The sequence below is a fragment of the Drosophila gunungcola genome (genome assembly GCF_025200985.1).
Source record: "Drosophila gunungcola strain Sukarami chromosome 3L unlocalized genomic scaffold, Dgunungcola_SK_2 000031F, whole genome shotgun sequence".
In the NCBI taxonomy this organism is placed as follows: Eukaryota; Metazoa; Arthropoda; class Insecta; order Diptera; family Drosophilidae; genus Drosophila; species Drosophila gunungcola.
In genome coordinates this window covers 301,118-327,523 of record NW_026453183.1, presented here as the reverse complement: position 1 = coordinate 327,523, position 26,406 = coordinate 301,118, and the positions used below count along the sequence as shown (strand labels likewise).

The window sequence follows — 26,406 nt, the reverse complement described above, 5'->3', positions numbered from 1 at the left end:
TTCACAGCTTAACTAATCGATAATTCCTATGGCAGCTATATAATATCGTTTTCCGATTTTAAAAAAATGAAAAGCATTATTCTGAACTATCAAATTATTACAAAGTCTAAAAGAATTAAAAAAAAAAAATTACAAATTAGAAAAGTTTCATTTTTAAACAAAATGATTTTTTATATTATTGCTCCCATAGGAGCCATATTATATAGTCGTCCGATTTTGATGAAATTTAAACCGTAATTCCGAATTATTTAACTATTACTGTATGTCGAAGAACTAAAAAAAAAAATTAAAAAACAGTATAGTTAAATTTTTTTTCCTTTATTTTTTCGATTGTTCCTATGGGAGCTTTATGCTATAGTTGTCCGATCCGCCTCGCTCCGACTTATATACTACCTGCAATAGACAGACAACTTTTGGGAAAGATTCATGCAGATAGCTTTAAAACTGAGAGACAAATTCTAAGAAACGGACGGACAGACGGACATGGCTAGATCGACACTCCTGGTGTTGCTGATCAAGAGTATATATACTTATAGAGTCGGAAATGTCTCCATCACTGCGTTGCAAACTTCTGACTCTGCAAGGGTTTAATAAGTAAAACCTCAACGGAAGTAAATGAAAACGAACAATATTTACATTAAGTACGAAATAGTGTTTTTTAAGCGGAATTAATTAATGAAGGATTTTATTAATACATAGTCTGAGTATTTTTTTTTTCTATTACTTTGTCAGAAAAACACATGTCAATTACAAAATAAAACCGTATATGCCAAAATCCAAAAGAGTGCTAACACTACAAAAAAAACCTTAATAAATTCACAACACATTATTTTTACTTATCTTTCAGGCGGATTTTTCTTGGTCAATTAAATCTGAAAATGAAACGGTTGAAAGTTTGGGTAGCGGAGACAAAAAAAATTTCGTCGAAAAAAGCTTCTACATATTAGAAAAGGACTATGCAATTTCTAGGACTTACAGATGTGTGGCTAATAATACGGTTGGTTCCGGACCATTTTGTGAAATTGAAGTTGCTGGTACGTGTTTATATTCATCTGAAGAATATTGCTTATTATTAAGCACTGCCCTCAGATTAAAAACTTATTAGTAAGATATATACAACCTAATACAATAAGTCAGGCAAAGTCTGATAAGTCTTTTAACTAATCAAGAATTCTTAGCCAAAAATTTCTTTATTGTGCCACTGCACAAGTATGTACGTTCCCCGCAAAGTGACGAGACGATCGCACTTTCAACATACAAAATATCTGATCACATATTTTGTAACACAAAATGAAAAAGCATTCGACTAAATAAATAAACTTTTTAAATGTTTCCATTCGGACCGCTTCACCCAAGTATTTTGCTTACACAGGTGTTTTTTATTTCAGCGTGCTGAATTGGAACAGTTTAATAAGTGTATTTATTTAGTCGATAGCTAGTTCCAAATATTTACAAATAGTGCATAAAAAAATGTATTTGTAATTCTATACTAATATTATTTTTGGGAAAAATATTTCATTTTTACTGACAAGAAATGGAGCCATGTTCGGGAAACAGAAGTTTATATACCCTTGCCGCTATTCCAAAAATTAAATATTTTTTTTAAAACAACATTATTCTGTTATGATATCTTTATCCGATTTTAATAAAGTAAGAACCGTAATTCTGAAACAAAAAACCATTACTTTGTAACGAAAGTCATGTGCCTCAAAAAACGTTGGCTAACAATTTTAAATCGATGAAATCCTCCAAAGATCAAAACTTGATTTTGAGGTTCAGTTGGACTCCCTTATTCAGAAAATCACACTCAAAATGTAATGTATGGTACCATTTTTATACCCTTGCGGAGAGTATTGTTATTTCAGTCAGAACCCAGTTAAGAAGACATGAAAATCAATATACAAGTAGTTTCAATGGGTTTTAATGGGTACTTAGATAATTCGAAATTTGATGTTTTAATTATGTTTAATTTTTGCACTATATGCAACGGTATATGAGCTTCGGTTAGCCGAAATTAGCTTCTTTTCTTGGTTTTTTTTAATCTTTAATCTTTCTTTAATCTTTAATAAACTAAACTTTATCTTTATTTTTCTTATTCTGTAAGCTTAAAATAGAACATTTTTATTTGATTTGCATTTTTTATTTTGACAGCTGCATCAACGCTTGTAATTTGGTGGCAAGGTAAAACCCAGCCCAATACTTTGTATTGATTAATATCAGACGGAGAAATATAACTAAATATAAGTTACATTACTTGTGCCTAGCTATAAACGCTAGCTTGTGTACTAATGCGTTCTTGTCTTCACTTGTAACAATCATTTATGCTATTAATGTGTTCCTTTCCAAAATTTTTCCTCAATTATTAATTTTTCCATGCCAAACAAACTTAATGATTCTTGAATCGAAAAGTACGCCCAAAAAGTAAGTAATTTCTACTATTATATACTGTATTGTTGCAAATTGTTTACTCCCTCCCTGACATATAGATTAAATATTTCTGAGCTTAATTTTAAAGTCCTACAAAAGCTAAGTGCGGCTTCGTTTTTTTATCATCATTATCGTCATATATTGTTTTATATCAAAGTTATTATAATTTTATTAATACTCATAATTAACATCAACTTCTTGTTCATCCTCTTAATTTTAAAGTCCTACAAAAGCTAAGTGCGGCTTCGTTTTTTTATCATCGTTATCGTCATATATTGTTTTATATCAAAATTATTATAATTTTATTAATACTCATAATTAACATCAACTTCTTCTTCACCCTCTTGAAAAATGAGTGTGTTTATTTCTTCACCTAAAAAGCTTAGTGTTAAGTTGACCAAATAAACATTCTAGCAAGTGATTTCAGAAGTCAGACAAAACCAGTCATAGTTTAGAATGTTCCATTATCACACACGACAGGAAAGTTGATCTAGACAAAGACTATAACAATAAGATGAGTAACGAGGAACAAAAGTTCGTTTCTTTGCAGCGGCTTTTTTGTAAGTCCGATGAGTTCGTTACATAAGTTAATGCCTTTTGGATTTAAATTTTTGTTAACTTGATTTGCGAGTTATGTTGACACCGAGGAACAAAACTAAGAGGCGCATTGTGCACATACATAGAATGGAAGTGGCTAGTGGCGCATCGCGTTAGTTTGTGGCCCAAATTCGACTCCTGCTTGAATGCATTATTTACTCTCTATATATTATTTTTTTTTACTTTTCTTAAATTTTTTAGAGGACATTTTAAAATATGTATTATCATATATATATAATTTTTGGCCAATTTAACGTCGGGAGGACAATAGCCTTGAAAAGTCGCAACTAAGCCATAGGGAATAGACGGCTACCTGATGGTTTACAGGACCGGCCCAAGGACGCTTCCTTGCGGGACCCCAGCATAGGGTGTAGTCCAGCACGATGTACACAGCTGTCTACAGGAAAAGCCCATTTATCCAATAATGGAACAATTAGCTTCCATAGTCCCTCAGGCAAAAGTGGCATTAGTTTGTAGAAGAGACCTTTGTGCCAAACCCTGTCAAAGGCCAGTCGAACATCAAGAAAGACAGCTGAGCAGCATTTGTGATTTTCTAGAGCACCCATGACACGATCAACTACTCTGTGCACTTGCTCAACAGCACAATGACGACTACGAAAACAAACTGGTGGTCTGGAAGTGTATCGTCAAACGCAGATATAGCTAAGAGCATTGCAAGCATGATCCTCTCAAAAATCTTGGAAAATGTGGATAGGAGACTAATCGGCCTACAGGATTCTGGGGAGCACGGGGTTTTTCCTTTTTTTGGTACCATTGTCACTAGAGCACGTTTAAAAGGTGCTGGAAAGTGACCAAGGTCTAGAAAAGCATTCAAGAGTTGACAGAGTTGCGTAGTTACTGAGCTAGGCAGAGCCTTTGCTACCGTTCCGTCAATCGCGTCCATGCCAGTAGCCTTAGTGGAAACTAGTCGCGTAATATGATCACGAACCTCGTTTACTCGACGCACATCAACAGGAGGGCTTAAAGACAGTCCAAATCTAGAGATCGTAGTATGAATATCTTGCCATGTTGAAAAGTCAAATGGAGTGAATCATATGAAAATACAATCTCGGAATCACTGTGGGCACAAGTGCCATCGTTATGATTAAGTGAGAAATTCTGAAGCATCTGTCTTTTTAGTTTCAATTAGGTGAGTTTCTACAGCGCAAATCCTGGCACTGAGCTTGTCCATTAAGAGTTCAGATTTTTTTAGTTCTGACACAGCAGCCTTCTACCTTTCCATGTCGATGGTATGCCGCGTCCTCATCTAGACGCGGCGGAGTGCATGACCTTTTCTGGCCAAGGCAGCAATTTCTGGCATCGAAGCAGACCAAGTTGGTGGAGGAATAGGATCTGTTCAACTCAGACCAGATTTAAGAGAATCAGGGCAGGAAGTCGGGAGCCGAAACATCTTTATCCGAGCCACGAGGTAGAAGCCTGATTTTGGTAACGAACGTATAGGCAGCAACGCAGATATATATCAAAAGCGGAATATGGTCAGAGAAAAGGTTCGGACAATCTGAGATAGCAAGGTAGCTACACGGGATGCCTCCGTACACCTCAAAATCAAAAGCCGTCGGAAGGTGGGTTTTAATCCAAGGAAAATGCGTAGGTCCGCCAGTGGCCAGAATCTGCATACTTGAAGACTTCAAAGACTACTCAACTATCGAAAAGCTGACGTATTGAGCCTTTTGATCGGAATGATGTTGAACGTGGTGGGAGGACTATTACATAAACCGGATAGTTTACAGGATCTGCATTATATATAGATTTCATGTTGTAAAAGAATTTGGTGCTGGATAACTCTGTTATTGCTTTTTCTGACTCATAACAAAATTTTTATTTAAATTTAAATTTTTTGAATACTTTCTGGATGATAACTTAATTGGTTACGTTGTTCATGAATTATAATTATCTGCCATTTAAAAAAATATCATAAATTTGTTTTAAAAATCGCTTCGCGAATTCGTCAGTACATAGGAATTTTATTTTTAATGTCAGTTTTTCGCTTCCCGTGCTTAGATTTAACAATTTTCGTTAAATTTCTGTCTGAGCTTAGCTTAACACAGAAAAATTCACGAATGTATGTTTGGTCGCCTTTTTTATGTATGCCATGATTTCAAGTCTCACCTTCCACTTAAATTGAATGAAAAACAAGAAAGCACGCACTATCACATCAGCTCACTGACACACTGAGAAAAAAAACTGTTCTTAGCAGTCACGGTTTCAGTAAACAAAATAACTAAAATCGATAGTAAATTTTGTCAGATTGGTAAAGCCTTCTCGGCTTCAAGAATGAGTAGTTCTTGAATCCAAGCTTAAGCGTTATCGTTTCCAAGAGTAAATCGTATTTGATTCTAGTCAAGTAACGTTAAATGTTTTGAAACAAAACTCTTCTTCAAAAGTAATGCTTTCTCGTTTTTAAGAACGCGCTCTTCTTGATTTTTCATTAAATCCGGTTCTCAATCGCAGATCGCAATTCCCAGAAAAATGTTAAAATTTTAGATTTTTTTACATAAATCAGAGTTTAGCACTCGAAGTCATGGTTGGCTATAAATGTTTTTAATAAGTTCCATATACTTCAGGTTTTTGAAACATAGATAGAGCTTTTTATGTTAAAGTGTAAAGTTTAAGTTTTTTGTTTGTTTGAAAGCGATCTGCTTTCAAATATAGAGTAGAAAGCACCAACGAAGATTATTAGTTTACTTTGTGGGTCCGGTACTTAAGCAAACTGTTAGATTTATGAATAAGAAATAATAGATGTTAGTAAGAAATTAAGAAAGAATTAGTCACATATTCATACTTTCGTTTTCCTTCAAACGAAGAGCCTGTCGCGGATAGGCACTCAAATTCCGATTGAGGGAATTGCCTCCATGATTGCCTCTGGAGCAATAAACTCTAAACCATCCCCGGCACCCAAAAAATATAATTTAATATCATTTAAAACAATTTATCACGAGCTGCCCCATACGTAGTTACGTATAAATTAATTAAAGGTGTTCCGTCCCATTGCTAGTTGAGAAACTCGGCCGGTGTTATGTTTCGGATATGTTTTGGATAACGACTCTGGCTTGGCTAAATACAGTTAACTATCCATCTTTCAAGACTAAGGCAACCCTCGGCCGACCCTAATTCAGCAAGTATTTCAGATATTTCTGTCCTAGCGAATCGATGATAGGTTAGACCAATGCGAATAAACGCGAAATAAAAAGCCGGTTGGTGTTGAATTCTTCTCTTAACTCCTGGATAAACTCCAAGTTTCGTGCACTCAAACGGTGATGATAGGGGAGGCTGAAAACGTCTTGGTTGGTGATGTTCGATACAGGGCAGATTTCCGCACCTGAAGTTCTCTTTTGATCTTCCCTTGGTTGATAAAAAGAGCGTAAATTATCATCGCCTGCTGGTCGAGGGTTATGAGGTATGTGCCGTGTATCCAATCTTGAATATTTTCTGACCTGACGTTGATGATGCCGATCCACTTATCTACACAAGTAATTAGATGCAGACGGCTCCAAAGTGCGCCATCCCACATGCGTGCAGTTCTTTGCCACATGAGCTCTCTGATCTAAGAAAGCAGAATGTGGCTCCTAATGATTCGATGCAGTTTTTGATTGCGTTACACTCCGCCACAACATTGGCGACAGGTATAATTGTGATCTTTTTACATGTTATCCTTTTCTTGGGGAATTTAAAAAAGAAGTAGTTTTACGAACGAAACGGACAAGAGTTCCTTTATGGGTGTATTTGTGGGTCCTTTAAGTCAAAATGATTTAAAGTCTTCGTGGTCTAAAATGTTTGGACTCACAGTGTTGATTTTATAACCAGCATTAGGTTTTGTAATTTCATATTTACCATTTGGAAAATAGTTAATGAGCTGAAGGAGGACCCGTTTTAGTTCCTTAAGCGTTCTTGAGGGAATAGGTTAAAAAATATCAAAATGTAACATTGCATTAAAAGGGATCGGCAACTTGTCGATTTCTGGGTTTTTTGGAAGCCTGTCGTATTGCCAACCTCGAACATGTCTTGCAGTTATGGAGAATTTTATAGGCTGATTTTACCATCGTTGAAAAGAAATACTCGGAGAGTACCTGTTAAACATTCTCCAGTGCCGATCTGTGTGCCCTATTGTTCCCGGCGATCAGAATTTCATTCCTTTTTGCTGCATTATTGCGAGTGTATGCAAGTTACAGTGATAGGCGATTACACATTTGGTAAATATTGTATCTGCGAGCTCTTCCATTAATTACTCCTTGCAGGAGAAAAAAACAGGCTTACGCAGGATGAAACTCCGCTTAGACGGGAAGCTCGTCAGAAAAATTGTTGCCTCACACGATTCTACCTCTTGCTATCCCATGGCATTAAGTGGTTGTCTGGACAACACGTCTGTCCGTCCGTTTCTACGCAAATAAGTCTCTCCGTTTTAAAGATATATGCATAAAACTTTTCCATAGCTGTTTTTATTTGCAGATAGTAATTTATTGATAATTATTTTAAACATTGTTTAAGAGAAAATGCAAATGTTTAAAGAGGAGATGCAAAACGAATAGCTCAACCGAAAACACCCGACTGAAAACAAAAACAATGACAAGAAATATTTTCTGTTCAGAGCAAGAGCATGACTATGTAGATGGACTTTTAGACCTATCATTATAAAAAACTAGCTTTATCCGTAACTCTTTAAATAGGCAAGTAGATCTTTTATTTGTTTTGGATCCGTTTGAGATCGTTGTGTCTAGAATTGACCCTCTAGTTGTCCAAGAGGACAATTTCCCTGCCCTGCTGATACCTATTACCATTTAGTTTGTGAAGCTAAAACGAAATGCTTCCGTAAATGCGACTTTAATAAGCTAAACTACTTGATTTCGAATAGAACTGGAAAAACTTATACAAGTGCACGGATATGGAAAGAGTCACTGAATTATTATTTAATAGCGTTTAAAACACGTTTTTTAATGCTTGCGTTCCTGACAGTAACCCTTTAAGATATAACAGACCTCCGTGATGTACAGGGTTGCCCATATTCGACGGACCCATGTTTTTTTTTAAAAATCAAAGAAAAAATAAAAATTTGGCGGTTGGCAATCTTAATCATTTAATTTGTTCCAAGTAGATTTGTTTACATCAATTTTTGAATATGATATCTTTCAAATGGCCGCCTCTGGCGTTGATGGCGTATTGTGCCCTTCTTGCAGCATTTTCCATCGTTTTCGCCAACATTTCGGCCGGAATAGCGGCTATTTCTTCACGAATGTTGTTTTTGAGCTCTTCTAGGGTCAAATCAACGCGAATAATCCGTTGTAAAGTGGACCGAGCCATGCCCAACTGCTGAGAACGGCGTTTTTGGGATGTTATTGGGGACCTCTCAACACTGGCTCGTACGTCAGCGATATTCTCGTCCGATCGCCTTGGTCGACTTTTATTTGGCCTCTTCGGATTAGAAAGAGCCCCACCAGTCGTAAATTTTTCGTATAAACGCTTAATGGTGTTCTTAGAAGGCGCACTTTTCACATTTTTTAATTTTTTAAAAGCACGTTGAGTTTTTACAATTGATTTGTTCTGTTGAATGTAAATTTCAACTATTTCAGAGCGCTCGCGTGGCGTGTATTGTTCCATGGTAAAAATCTGCCTGGACTGACGCTTCAAACGCGGTATGTCATTAAGCGATGTGGCATCTCTGTCAAAAGTTATGGCGTCGTCAGATGGGTCCGTTGAATATGGGCAACCCTGTACACAATAGCTTCAAAGACTTAAAAATCTATAAATCAACACAGAAGAACGGGCAAGCTATCTGATTTTTCGAAGTCAATGCTATTCTATGTTTTTGAACCGGTGTAAAAAAACAATCCGAAACAATTTTATAAATTTGTAAATATCGAGCGAAATATCTCGGCCTTTCTTTCTTAGTAAGATTTAAGTCAGCTGAAGCGTCTACTGACAGAAAGTTCTCCTGGGCGCGTGCTTACGTTTTGTGCCTAAACTATTTGTAAACCGATTCATAACTGTTTCAATTGTCTACCTCAACATCAGTTTTTCAAACTATCTGGAAGGATTCTCTTATTGATTCACTCCATACAAAAGGGAGGAAAGTCGTATGTTCAATAATATAGAGGTTGTGCGGGCTTTGCCCAAATGCAGAGTTATCAGAGTACAACGTCCGAGTTGTTTCGATCTCTAATATGCACTGATTTTAATGTTCAAGTTTGAGATTACAAAGAGCGATATGTACAAGTGTGAGCTGTTGTGTAAGAGCGAATTCGAATTACAAACATATAATTACAGTGAGGGGTTATTAAGTATTACAAGTTGGAAAAGAATTCAAATTAATCAACTGTTTTTTAACAAAGTTATTTATAAACAAATAATAATACATTCAAATTGGAATTCAGTTATGATGTCATCGTACATTCTCCAAGGAGTATTCAAGCACCAATTTGCGCAGGCAGGGGCGCTATCTTACATATGGGTCTACGAATGGTTCCATTTTTCACCTTGATCTCGGCCACTCTTACTCGTCCATCAGCTCCGAAATGCGTGTTGGTGATGCGACCCAGAATCCACTCCTGGGGAGGTGTATTATCCTCGTGAATTATTACAATTAAACCAATTTGAATTTTGGCATCGGGTTTGAGCCTGAAGTGTGTGTAAATAATCACGCCTCCATAGCTCCCAGAACTACTGCTTTAAGTACGTTACGCGCTGCCACCGCGTAAGATAGGATGGTCTGCTCTCGTCAATTTAAGGCTCCGGTACGGACATCAAAGGAGACCCAATCAGCAGGTGCGCTGGGCTGAGTGCCTCTCCATCGTTTGGGTGTTCGGATAGGGATGTCAATGGCCTTGAGTTTAAGATTGCCTCCGCCTCGATTGCAAAAACCTCGTACGTTACTCAAGTGTTGCCCAAGTTTTTGATCATCAAGGTCTTCATGGACTTCACTGCGGCCTCCCACAAGCCTCCGAAGTGGGGGAGGGATGAAATTAAACTCCAACCCACGATGCTGCTGAAGTTCTGCACATTCAATGTGTTGGCTTCGTCAAACAGCTGCTGCTTAAGGTCTCGAGCTGAGATCGAAATTAGTTGCATTGTCACAATAGATGCGTAGTAGGACGGCTTCATCAGTCGCAGAGAGTTTAAACAAAGAATAAAATTATTAGTAGACAGATCGGAAATTTGTTTCTATGTGGATTGCTATTGACGAAAAGCATATGCACACGGCCAAGTATTTTGTATATCACCTAGAAGTGATCCCATTATTTGTTCCATTAAACAAGGCTTAGATTGGTAACAGTGTGTGTCAGCCATCTCCTGATTCAGCTGGTCGACCCGCTCACCAAATTTATCCCGTTTAGAGCGAAGATCAAGTACCCCGAGTTCTAGGCCTACGATTCGTGAGCCCATCTCCTTGAACTTCCGAACAAGAACCGATTGATTTACACAATCAAAGGCCTTGCTTAATACGTGTACACTACGTCAGTCTGAAGGTTATTTCTAAAGCCATTTATAACGAACGAAGTTGGCTCCAAAAGGTTTATCGTAGTAGACCTGCGTGTATAAATCCATGTTGACATGGATATATAATCGATCTACAAAGATGATTCAAATCAGCGATAATAACGTTTTCGAAAAGCCTGGGTGTAGCGGACAACTTGGAGATACCTCTATAATTCCTAGTATTTAATTTACAAATGAATAACAAATGAATCCTTCCAAATCGGTTGGAAGTCAGTAGTTTCTAAGTATAGGGTAATCAAGAAGAAGAGACCTGTTCTTGCGTTGAGATATACACCATGGTTGGGGAACTCGACTATAGCTGTCTCTTTTGTTTTTTTTTATGAACTGCCCAAAACGGTGTTAGCGGGGATTTAAATCGGTTTAATCGTTTAATATTTACAGCGACTTTAAAACGATTACCGAATAAGTTTAAATTTAAAGCTGTAAAAATATGTTTTTTTATGTTTGCTTAGGCATACACATCAAACTAAAAAAATGTATAGTGTCAATTTTTAATATTTATTTTCAATATTAAAAATAAACATAATATTATTATTTCTTTAAAAACTAGAACAACTGGCATTTTGGCAACTCTGGGAAAAGACAACACTTATCATAGTAACTGCTGCTATATTGGGCTTGTTGCTGACCGTTATTATTATTTGTTGCATAATTATATGCATTTGCCGTCGTCGTCGTCGCCAGGATAAATGTAAGTTTCACGATTTAAATAAATGTGGTTCCTACGAAAAAAAATTCGTAACATAATCTGTTTGCAAATCTTAAAGCGAACAACAAAATAGTTTACGTTATAAGTTGTTCACAAAATATATTTTGCGTTCGAAATTTCCTTCATTTCTGTTCTGTGAAATCTTCTTGTTATTGCTGTCGCTTGCGTTTTAACATAAGCTTTTAATGCTGCATGTCTCAATCAAGACAGCCAGATCGCTACAAAAAAAAAAGTTAAAAAGTTACTAAAATATTATAACAAGAAGAAAGGAAGCAAATTTCGGCAAGCCGAAGTTCATATACCCTTGCAGCTTTTTCAAAAATTAAATATTCTTGAAAACATTAAAATAATAATTTAATGCGTATTTGTTTAAAAGCATTGAAGTTAATAGAATTAAAAGCGTAATTCTGAACTGTCAAATTATAAATAAATCAAAAAGAATTTAAAAAAAAAATTAAAAAATAGAAAAGTTACATATACAAAAATTTTTTTTTTAGCTATATGATAAGTAGTCCGATTTTGATCAAACTTAAACCGTAATTCTGATATATTTAATCATTACTCTATGTCGAAGAACTAAAAAAAAATTTAAAGACAGCAAAGTTTCAATTTTTTTTTTATATATTCTTCCGGTTGTTTCTATGGAAGCTATTGTATATGATATTGTATTCCGATTTTGATGAAATTTAAACCGTAATTCTGCAATATTTAAGCATTACTATGTATCGAAGAACTAAAAAAAATTAAAAAATAGCAAAGTTCTAATTTTTTTTATTTATTTTTATGATTGTTCCTATGGGAGCTATGTGCTCCGTCTGTCTTTCCGTCCGTTTCTACGCAAACTTGTCTCTCAGTTTTAAGGCTATATACATTAAACGTTCCCAAAAGTCTTTTTATACCCTTGCAGGGGGTATTATAATTTCAGTCAGAAGTTTGCAACGCAGTGAAGGAGACGTTTCCGACCCTATAAAGTATATATATTCTTGATCAGCATCACTAGTAGAGTCGATCTAGCCATCTCCGTCTGTCCGTCCGTCTGTCCGTCCGTCTGTCCGTCCGTTTAAGCTATCTGCATGAAACTTTCCCAAAAGTTGTCTTTCTATTGCAGGTAGTATATAAGTCGGAGCGAGCCGGATCGGACGACTATAGCATATAGCTCCCATAGGAACAATCGGAAAAATAAATGGAAAAAAATTATAACTTTGCTGTTTTTTAAGTTTTTTTTAGTTCTTCGACATTTAGTAATAGTTTAATATTTCAGAATTATGATTTAAATTTCATCAAAATCGGACGACTATAGCATATAGCTCCCATAGGAACAATCATAAAAATAAATGAAAAAAAATTATAACTTTTCTGTTTTTTAATTTTTTTTTAGTTCTTCGAGATATAGTAATGGATAAATATTTCAGAATTACGGTTAAAATTTCATCAAAATCGGACGACTATAGCATATAGCTCCCATAGGAACAATCATAAAAATAAATGAAAAAAAATTATAGCTTTTCTGTTTTTTAATTTTTTTTTAGTTCTTCGACATATAGTAATGGATAAATATTTCAGAATTACGGTTAAAATTTCATCAAAATAGGACGACTATATCATATAGCTCCAATAGAAATAATAAAATTATATAAAATAACTACCTAATAATGAGCTGCAAATCATCATTGCTTCAATGTTTTTAGACATATACGCAAGTAAATCATAATTTTAATGTTTTCAAAAATATTTAATTCTTGCAATAGCTGCAAGGGTATATAAACTTCGGCTTGCCGAAGTTTGCTTCCTTTCATGTTTCTATTGCAGTTAGGTCATAAGTCGGAACGAAACGGATCGGACGATTATAGCATATAACTCCCGTAGGAACAATCGGAAAAAATAAATGAAAACAAGAAAGAAAGCAAATTTCGGCAAGCCGAATTTCATATACCCTTGCAGCTATTGCAAGAATTAAATATTTTTCAAAACATTAAAATATGACTTACTTGCGTATATGTTTAATAACATTGAAGCTATGATGATTTGCAGCTCAATTATTAAATAGTTATTTTATATATTTTTATTATTTCTATGAGAGCTATTTGATATAGTCGTCCGATTTTGATGAAATTTAAATCGTAATTCTGCAATATTACTATATATCGAAGAACTAAAATAAAAATTAAAAAACAGCAAAGCTATAATTTCTTTTATTTATTTTTTCGATAATTTCTATGGGAGCTATATAGCTATAGTCGCCCGATCCGGCTCGGTCTGACTTATATACTACCTGCAATAGAAAGACAACTTATGGGAAAGTTTCATGCAGATAGTTTTAATACTGAGAGACTAGTTTGCGTAGAAACGGACGGACAGACAGACGGACGGACAGGCGGACGGACAGACGGACATGGCTAGATCGAATCGCCTAGTGATGCTGATCAAGAATATATACACTTCACTGCGTTGCAAACTTCTGACTGAAATTATAGTACCCTCCGCAAGGGTATAAAAATTATAAGTTTGCTGTTTTTAATTTACTTTTTAGTTCTTCGACGTAAAAAAATGGTTGAATATTTAAGAAGAAATTGAAAAAATCCAATTAAATAAGTTAATATCCGACGACTCTAATATATATTTCCCATAGAAACAATTGGAAAGATAAATTAAAAAAAATTACTTTCTATGTTTTTTTATTGATTAGAAAATACTTCAATGTCAGAGTTTAATATTTCATAGTTTTATTAAAACCGGACAATAGGAAGGATCGAATAATTTAGGGGAAAATCATTATAGCTTTACAGTTTTTGAACGCTTACGTATTCAAATCGCATTAAAGTTGGCTTACAAAATATTTTATTTTTGCAATAGCAATGGTATATAAACTTCGGCAAGCCGAACCAGACGGAAAGACCATATCAAGTTTTAAATTAAACTTTACATTTTTTATAAGTCTTTATTTATTTATTTAGCTTAATTCAAAGACACCTGTACATACTTATGTATATAAACATAAGTTTGCCTCAGGTTTGCTTGGTAAATGGCCAAAGTCATAATTGCTTCACAAACGATGATTTATAATTTAATGGAGTATATAGTATATACATGACGAATCTATTTGCGAGAGAAAATTATTAGTTTTTAAGAAATGGAGCGAGTTCAGTAATTCTACGTTTATCTTAAATTTGGTATAAAGCAAATTGATTACACCGAGTTCATATACATTGTATTAGTAATTTTAAAATTGTTTTATGTCCATAAATCACTCTTAAGTAAGGAAATATTAACTTTGGAAGTAGCGGGCTTTAGGTTATTTGTCCTGGCTTGGCGCAACATCACTTTTTCTCCAAGCTTCGTTTTAAATCCGCTAATTTTTTGGTTGCATATTTAACATATTTGCCTGACTTTTGAATGTATCTATTGCATGTGTACGCTTTGCTTCGCCGTTGCCTGGTGCGACATCACTGCACGCTGTAATAAACGCTAATAAATCGCATGAAACGAATTTTTCTTTGTGCTTCTACAACAATTCCATGAACATCGCACATACTCTACTACACCTACATGTACAGACCTCACGGAAATTTCCATAGGAGCTACCCAAAGGTAAGTCGGGAATTATTAACTTTTTAATGGTTCGAATGACGAGTAATAAGTAGTTAACCACAAGTGGATGTATCACGAGTCTATATATATAAAATATATAACCTTAAAGAAGGTAAGAAATAACTTTTGGATAAACTTCCGTTTAGTTGACACCTCCGATTTCGTTTTAAGCCTCAACGTTCACGTTTCGTCGCGATTTTTGTTAAAGAAATTTTTAGCTTGCTACCAGAGGTCCCAAAATATCCTTAATCGTTTATTTCTAGCCTGCCAGTCTCAGTTCAATACAGGAAAATATGATCATGTTTAGTATTTGTCTAGAAAACCTTATATATTATTTGAAAAGTGGCCAGGCCCACAAAAAAAATGTACTTTTAAAATGGCTAAAAAAAACCGGTGGATATTTTTTAAATCATTGCGGTTAGACCGCTTGGTGGTGGAAGATGAGCATTTTCATCGAAAAATCAATTTTGCTAATGAAGCTTATTACCACCTCGGTGATTACAAGCAGAATGGCCGCACTTAGGGCTTGGAAAACCCGCACTTCGTTTTGCAGAAGCCAATGCATCCCAAAACTAGTGACTTTCGGTGCGGTACGTGGTAAGACGGCAGCACTGGTGTGTTTTTTTTCGAAAACAAATCAGCAGCAGTCGTAACCGTCAATGGTGACCGCAATCGCGGTCCTCCCCAGAATGGGAGATATATGTTTTTAGCAGGACTGCGCTACGTGCCACACAGCCAACTTCACAGGCGAACTCCTGCAAGCTACGTGAAAAAATCCAACAAAACGTCGAAAAAGTGTTGTCAACTGGCCGCTTCGCAGGAGTTGGGGTGGCGTCAAGGATAAGTGAGATGCCAACCATTGAGGCCTTTGGGAGCCATACGATCGAAAATGTGCTGAAATATTGTGTCGATCGGATGACCTAATGCAAAACTTCCGAGGCAGTCATATCAGTTAAGTGTTCTTCGACAAATAAACCGCAATGTTGAGGCTATTCAATAAAAAAAAATATTTGAAAAATAACCACCCGTTTTATTGTATAGTCATTTTAAAACTCAACTTTTTCGTGGTCCACCCTGTACTCGGTTTTATTGTTCCTTTTATTTAGAATTAAGTTAAACACCTAACTGAGCACTTATATTTTCTGCAGTTGAGGAGAAGCGCTTCAGATGTAGTTTAGTGCTGAGAACGACCTTTCCACCGAATTACACCAATAGCCGACTACAACAATTAGTCCTTCTCGACATAATCGAAACTCCCGAAATGTCATTTGCTCACGATTGATGAAATTGTTGTAGACTCATTTGTCACGGTGGATACTCTTTTTTTTTGATCGAATGTCTTTCGATTTTATTTCTCAAAATTTTTTTTATAATTTACATAAAACGATTTTTTTTAAAGAATTTTTTCTGTAATTTTTTTTTGATTAATTGAATGTTTCTTTAGTTATATGCAAAAATGTAAATATAATGGTTTTAACACTTTTTTTCAATGTTTCCTTTATTTCCGTAATAAGAACCACAATAATGAAGATGAGCTAATGACTAATTTTGAAATTTAATTTTGAATCATTAAAGTTTAATTATAGAATAATGTTTTTAACTGATTTAGATCAAACTCTATTTTTCCTATTTTTTGTAGTTATTTATTTAAATTATTATTTATATCTAACAATTATATATAATCTCAGTAGAACCTCAAAAACATAAAATTCTCAACTTAAGGGGTTATATACAGTTAGAAAGCGGAACAAAAGCGCATTTTTAAAAAAAATTTCTGAGGAAAGTATTAATTTTAATTGTGATATTTTGTACACATATTATGTTATATGTATTTTAAGTGTATTTTAAGACTTAGTATTGGAAAATATATTTATTTGTAAAGGAACTGCAGCTAATCTCTGGGAGCTCCTCTACAAAAAGGAGTTTTGCGGTGACCACTTTATCTTTGGAATGGATCCACTGAAATTTAAAAATCAATCAGATTTCGTTGAAGTATTGTGAAATAATTAAAAGAATAGAAATAATAAAGTTTTTTGACAAAATGGCGGTTTCTCAGAAAAGAGAATTGTTTTTTGAGCAAAATTTCGGTCCTAAATTGCTTGTAAAAAATATTTGGATTATTTTTTTTATTATTTTTTGATTAATTACTAAAAAAAATATGTTAAAGAAGATCGTGTTGAAATTTGAGACTTAGCCGTTTTTGAGAATTGTTGGTCACCGACTTTGAAAACATCATTTTGAGTAAAACGCTTTTAAAGTTTGAAGGTGTACTTGCAAACACTCTGAAACGCTTTTTTAAAATTAGGATGTAATTTCGAAAATATTCACTGGAACGATCAGTGTGCATTCTTAAATATAAGTATATTTTAACAAAAAATTTTTTTTTTTAATTCTAACTGCATATAACCCCTTAATGTTGAACTTATTTTATTTTATTTATTGGAAACAAACAGTGTTTTTACTTTAAGGGCGTCATAACGTGTTAAAGGGGATGCAAAAAAAAAATTCTCCTCAGGCGAACAGGATTCCGACTGAACGGGTGATCTGAAGTAAAAAAATCAAAAAGCATTTTAATCTGGGAACCTGTGTCTATCGCCCGTAGTAAAATAATTGAAAAACGTCACGTCCCTTTTTTTATACACAACAAAATATAGAAAAAAAACATGTTTTTTAGAATCATAAATTCAAAGTCGTGTAAAAACTTTATTTTTCAACATTTTTCAAAATATTTACTAAATGAGCGGAGAACTATTTTTAATACATCCGCTATTTCATCGTGCTCTAGCTTCTAAAGTTTTTATTGTTCTTACTCAAAAAAAATCATTAATGTACATAAACATACCCCATATATATATACAAAATTTTAATTTGTATCTTTGAAAAAAATTCACAAAAAAAAAAAACAGTGAGCAAAACGTCAACACGGGATGACCCCCTTAAGCAGATTCTAGTATTTAAAATTTAACTTTATTTTATTTGGGGCACATGATAGATACGTGTTCAAATCTTTAATTGTCTCGCAACAAACATAAAAATGTTCATGCTGTCAATTACATAGTTTTAACCCAATTTTGCGTGTAACTAAAATAGTTGATCATTAATTTTCCTTTTTTATTTTCATATAAATAAACTGTTTCGCCTTTTCATCCGTAACTCATTACCTTCATTCGTCCTCCGCTCCCACACTTTACCTCCAGTGTACTATTTGGTCAGACGGAAAAATTGCAGGCGGGTGGAAGCCTATCAATACTGGACAAATATGCAAAGCCACCTTCAATGCGCTTCAGTGGCAACGCACCAAAATCTCCACCGCGCTGGCCAATTCGTCCTGGGGTGATGCTTCACGTAAGCAATAATACAAAGGAAAATCTGACTGTAAATCGAATGACATTAAAACCGAATCTATCTGGCAATGCATGCAATATGAGCCTGATGTCAGACCAATTTGATGCTGTCTTAAGGAATAGTGAGGCTTACTGCGAAAGTACCATCCTCACTGAGGTCTCAGAGGTTTCAGAGAAAAATGCAGGATCGGAGCTTACTACAGTTTCAAGACCACAATCAGAGGATAAAAATTCTGTAGCAGAAACAGCTCCATTGGATAACTACCCTGCCAAGGCACCACGAGCTAGTTTTGACCAAAACAAATTGGATCATGTTTTAGAATTCCTTTTTAAAAGGTCTAAAAAGTCTTCGGACGATTGCACTCGGGATAGTCAGCGGAGTCATGTGGGTTTATTACAGACTTTTTGGCGGGGACTGTCTTTTACTGAAAGCTCCTCGCCATTCGGAACTCAGCAGCGTCCAAAAGGAATACGTTGCAGCGGAAGTGGTACAGTATTTCCTAGACAATATCAGTTTTACCTTAACATTTATTTTTTCCCCTTTTTTATTGTTTTACTGAAAAAAAAAATTATATAGTAACACAAAAAAGGCCAAAGATAACATTACTACAACGACAAAAGCAGCACCATTAGGTGAATCATCTTTAATAAACAAACCCAGCAATTGCCAATCACATTCCTCTGTGACATTACCTGTGCCTTTATTATACAAGAATGCTGATTCTGCTAATATAGTTACTACAGGCGCTGAGGAAAACCTTTCAGAGAAAGTAAAAGGCTTTACATATAATGTCACCCACGGTGTCATAGACGTAACCTCATTGGAACCTCGCCAAAACCACAAATTACCACCTCCACCAAAACTTCTACCTCCATCATTACCATCGCGGAGTGCCCGCAATACATACAAATCCGCTGATTTAACGTTGGTTCCATTCCGTGCACTTGTTAATGTGCAAAGTAAGAATACATTAAAAGTACCTTTGTTCGATATAGCGCATTTAGTATGTACATCATCCCTTTATTTTTGTTCACTTTTTATACCCTTGCGAACTCAGCAAAGGAGTCAAACAATAGTTCTATATTAAAAAAAAAATTTTTTTTTTTTTAATAACCCCCTTTTATATTCTTAACTTTACTTCAAGTATCAATTTAGTTAGAAAACTATCAATAAGCAAAGCTTCGAGTTAGATATTATAAAATACGCTTCAATAATTGACTGCATTGATTATTTTAGTACATTTTGTTTATATTTTTTTAAACAATTTTTATTTTATTTTATAACTATTTTATATCTAAAGCTCTGTATAAATAAGAGCTTGTAACAACAAAGAAATCGTAAGTATTTTTCTTAAAAAAAATCCAATCCAGAGATCAGCATAAACAGGGGTAACACAAAAATATTTCGGTTGAAATTGGTTTGAAATTTGTTCATCATACTTACACATATTTCAACCGAATTTTAATCGAGTAGATTTCTAGTAGTAGTAGTCACCCCTAATTGTATGTATTTGGCAATCTATTTTGATTTTACCTCATCAGCTCATATGTAAAAAAGTTATATTTTGTTGTCGTTCGCATGTTCCTGTAATATTTAATTATTAAGCACCGTTTTTTCAAGCTATAAGTATAAACATTAATTTAATTTTAACACTTTTAAAATTATTTCCTTATGCATTTCTTTTTAAATATATGAATTACTTTGTTCTTCATTTGCTTTCTATATAAAATATATAAATTCGCGGGACTTAAAATATCACCATGATCGTTTACAAAAATAATAAACCAATCCGTATCGTATATGCCCTATATAGTACACGACAAGTCCTCTTCACTGGGGGAACCATTGACGGAACCTGGCGAGTATGAGAATCTTCCATTTCATGGTCTGCAAACGGCACCTAACAAGGTATTATAATTTACATATTTCATCTTCCAACAATGCGTTTAACCTTCAATATTCACTAGACTTACTTCAAAAGAAATTTAAAATGCACCAATTCTTGTTATTGTTTTGCATTTATTTGATCATGCGTTGCAATAATTTAATTTAAGATTCGACAATTCGACAAGACAAAAATTTGTCTTTACCTTTAAGTATAGTATCCTTTGTTATAGTATAATTTATAAAATCGTTTTTTGATTTTAAGAATATTGCATTCCAATACATACTGAACTTCAATGCACACTTGCATTAATGCATTATTTACCTATACCATTGCAAAGGTCATAAAAATAAAAATATAAAAGCGCTGCCGCCAGTGAGTCTATTATATCTAGTTTTTTTCAAACATGATTAAAATATTTTAAATAGGTTAATAAAAAAATCACTATAAAATAAGGTTTTTTTTGTGTATATTCTAAAAAAATAATTCATGAAAATTAGGTCTGAATTATTTTAATTGGAAAATGGGTGTAAAGATAAGACAACACTTAAAAATTTGTAATAAACTTACAAGATATAAAATATTTCCTTATCATTTAAATTGCGAATTCAGTTTTTAAATCTTTATTGTTGTTCGCTAGCAAACACATTTAAACTTATAGCTCCATATAAAAATAAAATAATATTTATGCATTTTATAGCTCTTTCTACCAATATAAAAAAAACGTCGATGCACTAACAAACAAACAAATAAAGTTTTTCCCTTTGTTTTTATCGTTTCCCAACTAACTAACTAATGCTGCTTATGCCATGGATTTATACCAGTTCTCTACTACCCCTACAAATTTTAATAACAACGCAAATTCGGTACGAGTTGCTCCACGACTCAAGAGACTCAATGGAATGATCAATCAGTCATCCGTCAACCATCAGCAAGATCGTCAGTTCATTCAACATCCACATGTCGATCAGGAACTGGAACAAACTCACAGATTACAATACAACACCAAGCATCTCCCCATATATACTGATCAGCAAAATCAAAGCTTTAGTGGACTAGTTACCCCTCGCCAAGTTCATCATAATGTAATCAATTGCTTTCCCAAGAGTATTACCAGCACTGAGTATTACCAGCAACAGAATCAAATCCAATTACAAATTCCAGCAAGAGCAGCTGAGCAGTTTAATACCAGTTCCTTGTCCAACATTGAGCTATCAAATTCTGTAGAGCTTGATTGTCGACCTGCCTTCGCCGTGATGGAACGACCATCAACTATCACATGCTCGTCACTGTCAAACACTAATCCCTTTTTGGCTGGTAGTAACTTTAAGAAATACGAAAAAACGGGTGAAGAGTTGCTGAGAAGTATGCCACGAGCAAAGCACAGCAAAATCGCACTGGATATGGAAAAAAAGTTTTATTCACTTAAGTTCCAAGAGAGCAAGCTAAAAAATAATGCACATATTGCAAACTCCTCATTGGGCACCACCACGTCAGCTACATCCTCCGCTACTGACGTTAACTCTTCATCTACATGCAAAAGACATAATTTTTTGCTGACCATGGCCATAGCGATGTTGACTTGAGTGCGCAACCCGTGCGCCTTTATGATCTGCCTGCCTACGAGAATATGGTGGTTGAAGACTCAGCCAACACAAATATTAAATTAAAAATGGGCGATGGCAAGCGAAGTTCTAACCAAAGCCTGGCCACTGCTCAGTTGCACACTCAACTAGGCGAAGATAAAATTATAAAACACCACCAACGTCACCACCACCAGCAACAAAATGACGAAGGGATTTTTGCTGACCTTCCGTTAATGGATACCGAGCGTATCAGCATTTATCGAAGCGACTCCGGAATATCCAATAGCTCTTACGAGTCTCCATTCCCTATAGCGTTATCACAGAAGCGACCACCAAGCCAAGGAAATGTAAACACATCCTCCGGCTCAGCTGTTCGAAAACATGTTTACAAAAACATAGAGGCTCAGCATAGTGCCTTGACTCACGATAATTCAGCTTATGAACCCTCTTCAACGAAAAAGACTTCTGAAAGCGGAGCAGCATTAATTAATAATTGCCCTGCGCCCTCAACCTGTGGAACGCCTTATAGTATTTCTGCCTCTTCGCATTATAACCTTCACCAGCCTCCTATTCAGTGCAAAGGAAATGAACAGACTACGCACGAAGATTTTGAACAGTACAGAGTTGGTAAACAGTCCGCAAATTCCGTCTCTACAGTTTACAACGCCTCCAGCAAAAGCAAATGCAGATCAGCACTAGTGCAGTGTGGTGGTGTTCAAGCTACGAACAAGGTGCGTATTAAAAGAATAAGTCCCAAAAAAAGACGTTCAGAAAAATTTTTTTTATTTTTTTTACAATATTAGCAAAGCACCCCAATTTTTTAAATCCATTTCATTTTCACTCATTTCTAATTGTGCCACTGACACTTACGTCTAACAGGAGCACCACTGATATTTTATCTCAGCAATATTTTGCTGCATTTTCGTTCAATTATTATGGTTTGATAGCCCAAGCTACTACGAAAATTATGCATTTAAAAATGGCTATATATACTCTTAGAGTAAAAGAATATTTTGTAATCGTTGAAACGTATGTAACAAGCAAAGGAAAGCGTTTTCGACCTTATAGGTATATATATTCTTGATAAGGATCAATAGCCGACTCGAGTTAGCCATATCCGTTTTTGGGATTCGACATGCAGATTCTAGTTATTGTTACGCAGCGGAAGCTTATTTCAAAACTTGAATACGCTCACTCTAACGCCCACAAATCACTAGAGTCAGTCATGTCTTTCTCAGAAATGGGGGAGGTAGAGGGATGTGTATGTATGTAACGGTCATATCAATCGGCAGACAAAAAAATCGAGGTATTATTTATTTTGACGTCACTGCATATTTGAAGAACGGAGTTTGCCGACAGCGGTTTTATAATGTTCGTGCACTCATAGAAAAAATCCAGAATTTCGATGTCAAATCAAGAACGAACGATGTCAAAAGTAGGGTAAATTCGAATTTTTTGATTCAAGAACGAAAGGCTATATTCAAGTATGAATTATTCAATTCCGAAGTTCTACATTTGAGAATGAACGGCATCAGTCCAAGAACTCAAAAGTGCTTGAAGAAAGTGCGAAAGGTATTGGTTTGAGTACGAAAAATTCTTAATGCAAGTATGAAAGTTTCTTAACTTAAGTTTTTTTTAAATGTTTTTTGTCTCTTTCTCTTTTTTTTTCTCTTTGACTCCATATGAAATTAGAATAAAAGGGAATATGATAAATTGATATGTAAAAGAAACAGAAATTTTGTTTACTGCAAGTCGACCCAACCAGGATTCGAACCGAGGCCTTTGGATTCGTAGACGCATTAGCCGGTTGCACCACACTGGCATCACAATTTACTGTGTACTACGCCCGTATAAGAATTCGAAGCAATTTGTTTGCAATCAAAAAGCTTTTATAAGCTATACTTTTGAGGTCAACTAGATAAAAATTTAAATCTAAATCTAAATTTAGGCCAATCATTCTAAGAACGAAATGTTCTTGTTTTAAATTAATAGTTCTTGTTTTTTTGTTAAATTAATAGTTTTTAATAGAGTTTACTGTTTTTAATAATTCTGATTTTATTTACAAACACTATAAACAGGGTTAAGGCGAAAAATATCGTTTTTTCTATGTATTAAAAAAACATTTTAAAATATTATTATCAAGAAGGACCCGTACTTGTTCTGTACACGTTCGTCCTAAAAATTTTAAGAATTATTCGGCCGATTTTCAAGAACGTCCGTGCTACTTTTTTCTGGGTGTGTGTTCTCTGCCGCTCGTCTGCATAAGAAAGGTTCGCTGTTGCGCAGGTGCTGCTCCCTTTTTTTTAGTGTTGTCAAAGCAGTTAGGAAGATGACGTGATTGTTTTCTGGGTGAATATTTATTTTCTGCTGAATGCCGGGTGTCTTACAGTCAGGGAACCAGACTACACCGTTGCCCTTTGTTTTGTTTTTTTTTTTAATATCTCCAAAATTTCGGTTTTATTGTTTGAAGACTATTACATTCGGAATCAGTTTGCGCAATGGGCCGATCAAAGAAAAGCATTTTTATCGAAAAATCATTTTCTCAGATGAAGCTCATTTCCACATCGGTGTTTACGTCGAAAGCAGAATAGCTTGTCGTATCGGAGAAGCTAATGCACGCACAATAAGTGACTGTTTGTTAATAGGTTTTTGTTTTCCCCGAATCGAAGATCTTTTTTTATAGCTATTTTTAAACGCAACTTTTTCGTGGGCCACCTTTATTATTTACATGTTAGTTTTAGTTCTGTAAACAGTTCAAACATAAAAAAAAATTAAAAAATTATGGCCTGATAGGAGCTGTTTAGAGATTATCATATAAAAAATCAAATAACAAAAACAAACTTATTATATAGTATAATACAAAAAATGACAGTTCTGTAAAATTCGAAACATTTTTTTAGCCTAAACTAAGATTAATAACACTAGATTGCAAAATTTGTCAAAGAATGTACTTCAGAGATAAAAGTTTTGTGTGTAAAAAAAATTATTGCTTTGAAAATTATAGACCATCGGATGCCCTTAAAGTCTTGGTGTCTTAGGAATTTTAAAATGTAATGGGAAGAATGGAAAAAAATTGGCCTATGACTGAGAACTCAGTTTGACGAGATATAAAGATCGGCTGGCCGAAGACATAATTTCTTATTTTTAATACCAGCAAATCAAGATTTTAATTCTAGAATACATTTTTTAATTTGTTTACTTACATGATATTTGTTACATTTGGGCTGAACACGACGACAACATAACAACGCTTTATTCAACACATCCCTATTATTGCATGATTTTAACAACTAATTAATTAAACTAACGGTAGAAAAACAAATCGCTGGTTATTAATCCATTTCTAGCAAGTAATGGGAATAATAACACATTCATTGGCAATAACTACAAAAAGAAACTGCGACGGCAAACCATCAGCGACCCATACGGACATATCCAATGGCAGCCATACGTTTATTCTGCCGACAATTGTGACGTTTCAAAAAAAAGCGAAGACTACCGTTCAGAAGGCGTTAGGGTTAACAGAGATCGCTCCGAGTTCCAAGCAACATCAGCAGAGCATATGCAAATCAACAACAACGCAAAAACTAGTTGTACAAAGGCCAAACATTATAAACGACTCCTAATATCTAATGACATACAGCTCCAGAAGTCTCAATTAGGCTCGTTAACCGCCATCGATAATTTGCCGTCCGAGATTGCTTCAATCGTCCCGATAGGTTCTTCGTCTAATGGGACCCTCGATTGTGTAGCCGTACGACGACCCATACGCCTACCATTGCGAAAACATCACACCTTCCATTTTCAAAGCACACAGACAGTAAATGGCAAGCTACAACAGTGGCGGGAGCAAACGAGAATTCAGCTGCGAGAACGGAAGAAGTTCGAGCAGGAAGCGAGGCCTTCGGTGTTGCGTCCTCTGGATTTAATTGAACAGCACGCCTTCAAGCCGATTTCACTTACACCTACCATAGCAGATTCGGAAGAGCAAAAGCCAAGGGATGAGAGTCAAATCGATCACCTGGAATTACAACCTGAATGCGGACATAATGTTACAGAGGCAGACGATGATGAAGACCTTGGCTACAGTTTCTGCGAAGAAGAATCCATGGTAGACAACGATAACTATCCCACCTCGGACAATCTTAATACTGCCCCAACCAACGGCTCCAGTACATCGAAAGCTATAGAAAACGCAACTGCAGGTGCTCTTGAATACTTTAAGTCACAAAGCTGTTGTGAAGTACACATTTAAATATAAAATAAATTCGAAAGCCTAAGTGAAGTAAACAAGGTATTTTGTAATAAATAGTAAATAAATTTTAATATTACATATTTTTACCTTAAAATACCTAAAATTGTCAATAAAAGTAATAATAAATATATAAATAGTATTAGTTTCATACTTTTAAATTGCTTTTGTGCAAAAAAAACATTTTTTTATACAACTACATTATTTCAAACTGATATTTTCAAGGGACCGTAAATTGTTGTAGTTTTTATAAAAGAAATTTACTTTTCAAAGATTTTTTTTCCAGCTTCAGCCAGAGCTCGCAATAACAGTTGGCCGGTTTTTTCTACGTTCTACGCACGCACATAACCGAAAACCAAAAAAGAATCAAGCTTAGCCAAGCCGAAGCTTATATAATCTTTGAATTATTCCAAAAATTAAATTTTCTTTTTAACGACAATATTCCGATTTTTCTGGCTTTATGAATTTATAATGATTTACCGCTTAATTATTCGTTCGTTCCTATGGC

General features: G+C 34.8%; 1 protein-coding gene across 1 annotated transcript in view; it reads left to right on the top strand.

The window, feature by feature from the left end:
- LOC128260242 (uncharacterized) overlaps positions 1-26,051 on the top strand; it is a 133,561-nt gene extending 107,510 nt beyond the window's left edge. The window contains 8 exon segments of the mRNA XM_052993066.1: positions 848-1,034; positions 2,152-2,181; positions 2,410-2,421; positions 11,084-11,224; positions 19,989-20,083; positions 20,885-21,629; positions 21,632-22,377; positions 24,960-26,051. Coding sequence (XP_052849026.1) covers positions 848-1,034; positions 2,152-2,181; positions 2,410-2,421; positions 11,084-11,224; positions 19,989-20,083; positions 20,885-21,629; positions 21,632-22,377; positions 24,960-25,901 — 2,898 coding nt within the window. The 3' untranslated portion in view covers positions 25,902-26,051.
- Positions 26,052-26,406: the final 355 nt, after the last annotated feature.